General features: G+C 38.3%; 1 protein-coding gene across 1 annotated transcript; it reads left to right on the plus strand.

Moving 5' to 3' along the window:
- The first annotated feature begins 346 nt into the window (after positions 1-346).
- LOC115434893 (CCN family member 3) lies at positions 347-4,393 on the plus strand. Its single transcript, XM_030157022.1, has 5 exons — positions 347-528; positions 816-1,044; positions 1,172-1,426; positions 2,341-2,564; positions 2,645-4,393. The coding sequence occupies exons 1-5, from the start codon at positions 478-480 to the stop codon at positions 2,912-2,914; spliced, it is 1,029 nt and encodes a 342-aa protein (XP_030012882.1). The 5' UTR covers positions 347-477; the 3' UTR covers positions 2,915-4,393.
- Positions 4,394-6,900: the final 2,507 nt, after the last annotated feature.

Here is a 6,900-nt window from a genome sequence, read left to right on the forward strand (position 1 = left end):
CAAAATCCATGAACATACAAGAGAACAGCTGTAGAAAAACTGTCCACTGGAGTGACCACTATGCATGAAAGGGTTAAAACAATGGCTATGGACTATATTTTGCAGAATCATTTAATCATCCACCAAAGCCATCCCTCTTCCCGTTCTGCTTTCTTCCGCTCTTTCTGTTTATGGTACCATCTTTGGCAGGATCTCACAATAAAATGTGACTCTCATCCTCCTCCAACACTCTGGGCGATCTCTCCAACATTCCTTCCTGTTTGTCGTCATGGTGCCAGCGAGACTGCTCCGCTATATAAGGTCGTCTTCTCCTGAGTCCTGAGCCACAACGACAAAGAGATTACAACCTTCTGCTACAGCACAGCCAGAGGAGGGGAGATTCAACCCTAAAATAAAGGATTTTTTTTTAGTGGCGTGAAGACTTTGATCACTGCAGATATTTTTTTTTATACACATTTTGATTTACTGAAGATAAAGATGTCTAATATGTCAGTGAAAGCTCTGTTCGTCTTCTGCATTTCAGCACAGGTATGCATTACAATAACTATTCTAACACCAGGAAAGTATATTGAGTCAAGATTTTATATCTTGAGGATAATATAATTTTGTATTTTTCTCTTGATGAAACTGACTGTAACGACCTGGCAGGAAATAACCCCATAAAGTTTTTATTGTTCTTGATTGTAATGAAATAAATCAATCCTGTCATTCCTCAGTAAACAAGAAGTTCATATAAAATACATAATCAACATGGTGATTGAAATCAACATCTGACTTTATTCAATAGGGAACTAAACAATTTCTCTCCCACTCAGGTTTTGACTCTAGCATGGTCCCAGGTGTGTCCTCGTGCATGTCAGTGCCCTAAGGAGCCCCCCATGTGCCCCCCCGGGGTGCCCCTGATCCTGGACGACTGTGTGTGCTGCCTGGTGTGTGCCCGTCAGAGAGGACAGGTGTGTTCAGACCTGAATCCCTGTGACACCAGAAAAGGACTCCAGTGTGACTACACAGTGGATGTGAATAAGAAGACCGGTATTTGTACAGGTGTGTGACCTGGAATTATGTCATTCACACTTATCTGTATTTGAATTGTGTAACAGTGCATGCATGAATAAAGGGTTCTTCATGTAAAAAACACAAATATACATGTTTTTTTTTCTTTTTCCTTCAGCTCATGAGGGAATTGTGTGTGTCTTGGATGGGACCGTCTACCAAAATGGCCAGACCTTCTTCCCCAGCTGTAAGTACCAGTGTATGTGCCGTGACGGACAGATCGCCTGTGTACCGCGCTGCAACGTGGACGTGATGCTGCCGGGGCCCGACTGCCCCATGCCACGGAGGGTCCAGATCCCAGGAGAGTGCTGTGAGAAGTGGGTGTGTGAGCCCCAGGCTGAGGCCAGCGCTCTGGGCGGCTTCGCCATGGCTGGTGAGTAGACTGGGGGTCAGATGGGACAAGATAATAAATATGTCCAACCACAGACACACACATACACACACATACAGTAGGAGTTAGGAAATACCCTCTTAATCACTTGCTCCTCTCTGACGAAGATGTCACTGCAGTGCGAGACACAAAGGTAAAAGGTTATGTACATTTCTCTGACCTCTGCAGCGAGACGGCGAAGGAGCAAAAGAGCGAAGGAAAAGGAAGAGAGAAAAAAAAAATTGTTGGAAGAAAGAGATAGTGCTAAGGAAAAAGATTTGTCTCTAAAGTCTAAAATGTGAGACAATGACAGCCAATTTTATAAGAACATCAATTCATTAATATGTCAGTTATCACATAGGTCATAGGATTTTATTGGAATGAGTGTTTCTAGACAAAGGTCGATTAAGATGAGATAAGATAAGATAAGATAAGATAAGATAAGATAAGATAAGATAAGATAAGATAAGAAAAGAAAAGATAAGAAAGATGAGATAAGATGAGATGAGATAAGATAAGATGAGATAAGATAAGATAAGAAAGATGAGATAAAATAAGATAAGATAAGATAAGAAAGATAAGATAAGATAGGATAAGATAAGATAAGATAAGATAAGATAAGATAAGATAAGATAAGATAAGATAAGATAAGATAAGATAAGATAAGATAAGATAAGATAAGATAAGATAAGATATGGTGCAAAAGAGAAAGTATGCATCAGTAAAAAACACACTATAAAAACAGAACAAAATACATACAGATTAGTCCAGCCTATGAGAACCATGAGATCAACTTTCCAATCTGTAAAGGGAAAAGATTAAAAGAATATCATCACACATAAGACAATCATTATTTTCAGTATTTCTGCAACAGCTAAGTTGTGCTCTGATCCGTTTTCCTCTTTCTGCTTCTTCAGCTTATCGTCAGGAGGAAACCGTGAGTTTTGACGGTTGGGACCCCAGTCTGAACTGCATTGAACAGACCACCGAGTGGGGGGCCTGCTCTCGAACCTGTGGCTTGGGCATTTCAACCAGGGTGACCAACAAGAACCGCAAATGTGAGATGGTGAAGCAGAGCCGTCTGTGTATGATTAGACCCTGTGAGGACCAGCACACACAGCTCACACAGCCTGCACTCAAGGTACGTCGAAGCCTCAGCTGTTTGTAGTTTTCATACGTATTGTTGTACAAGTATTAAATGACCTCGTTCTTTCCTTGCAGAGAGGCAATAAGTGCCAGAGGATGGTGCGGAGTGACAAAGACATCCACTTCTCTTATAAAAACTGCACCAGCGTCCAGGCTTACAAGCCCCGCTTCTGTGGCACATGCACTGACGGACGCTGCTGCACCCCCCACAGAACCAGGACCGCTCTGGTGGAGTTCCAGTGCACCAACAGTAAAGTCATCAGGAGGCCCGTCATGGTGATCCTGACCTGCGCCTGCCACAACAACTGCCCCCGAGACAACGCCGTGTGGGATACAATGGCATGAAATCAAAAGCCATAACAATGAGGTTAGAAAGAACAACAAATCCACATAGTTACTGATGGTTTTGTCTGTAAATCTGGGTTTTAATATAAGCTTGCTTGAAGGACAGCACAATAAATAGTATTTAAAGTGTATAAAGGCCTAATACTAGAAACATATCCACAGAAAATATGACCAGAATCATCCATTTGCTCAGAAAAATAAGAGTCCTCTTTTGAAGTGGAGATTGTAGAGATCAAAATAGCTCTGTATTTCCCTCTCCTGGAGTGGGATTTTTTTTTGTAGAACATCCTGTGGACAAAAAAAGTGTTGACTTCACTATTGCTAAACAGAATCAAAGCACTTAACCCTTGGTGTACACAGCGTTAAGTCTCTCTTACTTGTAGAGGTGAGGTAGATTAGGCTGCTTTATGACAGATTTATGACAGATTTATGACAGATTTCAGTTGGTTTAAGGTCAGAGGTTCTGTCACATCATCAGATGAGTTTGTACAGAGGTTTAACTCCGAACAGTTTCTGTTCAGGAGGTTAATTTATAAAGGTATGAAGGACAACAGTGACAGGGTAAAGACGATGTACAGCTGTGCGACGCTCACATCAACGCTGACATGTGGGTTGATCCGTCTTGTTTGACTAGATGTTTTTTATTGACGCTGTTGTTTCATGTTTGTTTCTGACATAAACATAAACAGCGAGCTTCTATTCAGTTTAGATTGTGAGGATTTTTAGAAGGTAAAGTAACGCGGCCTCTGGCTCCAAATAAAATAATAAATGTTTTTGTAATACATAACACTTTGGTCCAGAAGAGAAAAGAAAAAAACAATAACACCACCATTACCCTCATATTTTCCCTCTGATAGAATAAGCTTCACCGTGGCAGGCTCCAAACGAAGGATTTTAGAGTAAGCTGTTGGAAATTTTCCAACTATGAGACACATTTCTGAAATAACTGGACTGTGTACTTTGACCTGATCCAAAAACCGGGGCTGAGCCTATGAAAGCAAGGTCTCTGTTGTGACTTGGTGTCATTTCTAACATCTGTCTGTAACCTTACTCCTGTTGTATGTCCATCAATTAATCGAAATGTACCAGAATGCAATGTGTTTGTTTGTAGGTTAGAAGTGATCATTCTGTTTGTTTCTGTTTTGTTTTTTTGTTTTTATAGAGCACATGAACAGCTATTTTTCGAATGACAAAAGTTTTGTAAATACTTGCTGTATAACTTGTTTGACTACGTGTGTATCAAATGCACAGCTTTATGATAACAATGAATTGTATATATTGATTTTTTTCACACTGCTTTTTCTTATATCTTTCAATGCAATACTCAAAAATAAATGTGTATATTTTGTATCACAGTTCCATCTTTATTATTATGATTATTATCTTTATAATTATAATATATGCTGAAAAGGTCATGTTGTTAATTGAATTACAAAAGATAGTGTTAATTTGTGTTGGCATGATTTGACAAGATAATTAAAGAACATTCAGAGGGAACAACAATCATGATTTGCAATTTGCAGAATTGGTAATAACCAGTGGGATGAATAAATGAAAAAATGACAGACATCTTTGTCCTGATTAATCTTTGGAAAAATGTATTGTTTTTGTGTTTCTGAGTCGGCTTTAATGTGTAATATAACACTTCCACATTATACATTATATACACGTTATCCATTTTCATAATGTCAAATGTATATTGTTTGTGTTATCTAATGCCACTTGAGAATTAATTTCACAATTTAATTAATTTGTTTTATTATTCCATAAAACATTTTTCCTCATTTTTCTTGAACAAAGTTGTACATTCAGAGATTGCTGTTCACTGAATATTATATGCAAAACACTTTCAAAACATTGAAAATCTTCAACAAAAGTATTAATATCCATCAGAGAAAGAGAAAAAACTGTGTTCTGCATCAGTGGTTTTCAGACTTTTTCAAGGTATCTTGCATTGCATTAAATAAATAATAACAAAAAAGAGACATTTTCCAGGAGAGTTTTTTTTTTTTTTTTCCAATGATGGTTAAATGACACAAGTAAACATTTGGTTTGGACAACGGAGCCCCTGGATATGATTCTTTGATTCTTTAACTCATTGGATGTGGATGAAATCTTGTTGTCACACGCACAGAGAAGGTCACATTTAGCCTATTTTTTTTTTTCAGTTCTTCTATTACCTTCTCATGTTTTTTTTTTGACTGAGGTGTGAAAAATATGCATTCATTGATAGTCATACATTGAGTGTACACCTCTACATTTGTCTACCTGTGTGATTACTACGTGTATGATAGAACTTTATTCCAAGTTTCTCTGTCAGCAGAATATGTTTTTCATCTACACTGTCAGTGTGTGTATCCATGACTTTATGTGCTTATTCAAAAACAGACTGTGCATTTTGTACTGATACAAAAATGCCTTTTTTTTTTAAAGCATTCCCTGTTTGTGAAAGTAATATATTTTGCCAGTTTGGCGTGAGGTTTTGCAAATATAGTTTAAAGATAAAGCAATCAGGAAAAAAAAAAAAAAAAAAATCTTCAATGCAGGTTTTTCAGTAACCCTGACTTTAGACCAGTGTTTTTCAACCTTGGGGTCGGGGCCCCACGTGGGGTCATCTGGAATTCAAATGGGGTTGCCTGAAATTTCTAGTAATTGATAAAAATTACAATAAAAACTTACTAATAAAAAATATATGGTGAGTTGACAGACAATCCCAATACATAAAAGACATAAACTCTGAAGCTGAAACTGAAGCACTGTGGTACTGTTTATCTTTCAAATGTTCATTGTGGTCGGTTTAAAATGCTGCAGCTCTTTCATAATTCTTAGTTTTAGTTCTTGTTTGTTCTGTATTAACTGTCAACCTTGTAAATCCAAGCTGGACTGACTGTACATATCCTGACCAAGGAAAATCAAATTCTCACTTTGTGCAGTAATCTACACCTGGCTTCCGTCCATAATAATATACATTATATAGACTAAATGTCATCTAAAATTAATGTTTATTTGCAATGTAGTATAGCAAACTATAACATGATCAAAAACACATTAATTTTAGCAAAAAAAACCCCCAAAAAAACAGGTCTCCATTTTGAATGTCTGAGGTCACCAGAAATTTGTGATGTTATAATGGGGTCGTGGGCCAAAAACGGTTGGGAACCACTGCTTCAGACGTACAATAAATTGACAAATACAGACTTTCACATTTTTTCTTCATCAAAGACCCAGTAAGAATTTCACCCGAAGTTAGAAAACACTCCACTTTATCTATGTCTGTTTTTTTAGTTGTTCTCCTTTTCCATGTTTTTGGCCACTGTGAACCATATTAGTGAATGACAACATCAAGCTGCATCTTTTATACATGCATAAAGACTGATGACTGATTGTAGAGTTGTGCATAATAGTTTCACATGAGTGTATTAAAGATCCATAACTATGCAATTCATTCCCATAAACTACGTATATATGTTTCCCCTTTGTTTAGCGCAGAGAACTCAGAAGAGTTGTGTGTCTTCCTAGCGACATCTGTGTTAAATGTTTTGTGAAAGTGTGTGGAAAATGTGTGACACCAATGAAAAATGCACCCTACTTTCATTCAGTGTGTCTGGGCGGTCAGGCATGTCTTTCAGTTTTTAAACATCCAGACTTCACTTCCTGGAGATTCCCTTTCAACAGCCCAGGATGTTCAAGTCATCATATGGGATTTCCCAAACCCTCTGAGCAGCTCCGATGGTGGCTCGTGACCTTTCTCACACACACACACACACACACACACACACACACACACACACACACACACCACACATACCCCTCTCTCTCTCTCACTGCCCTACCTGGGAGGCCACATTGGAAAGCCATCTTATTCCCTGCAGGACTGTTTGTGCCTCCTAAAATAGCCCCACAGTGGAAACTTCAGCTCATCAGTAGTTTGAATCAGTGGGATACTGACAGTGCGGTCGACACATCTGGTCACAGATGTGCTGTGA

Source organism: Sphaeramia orbicularis, chromosome 16 (genome assembly GCF_902148855.1).
Source record: "Sphaeramia orbicularis chromosome 16, fSphaOr1.1, whole genome shotgun sequence".
In the NCBI taxonomy this organism is placed as follows: Eukaryota; Metazoa; Chordata; class Actinopteri; order Kurtiformes; family Apogonidae; genus Sphaeramia; species Sphaeramia orbicularis.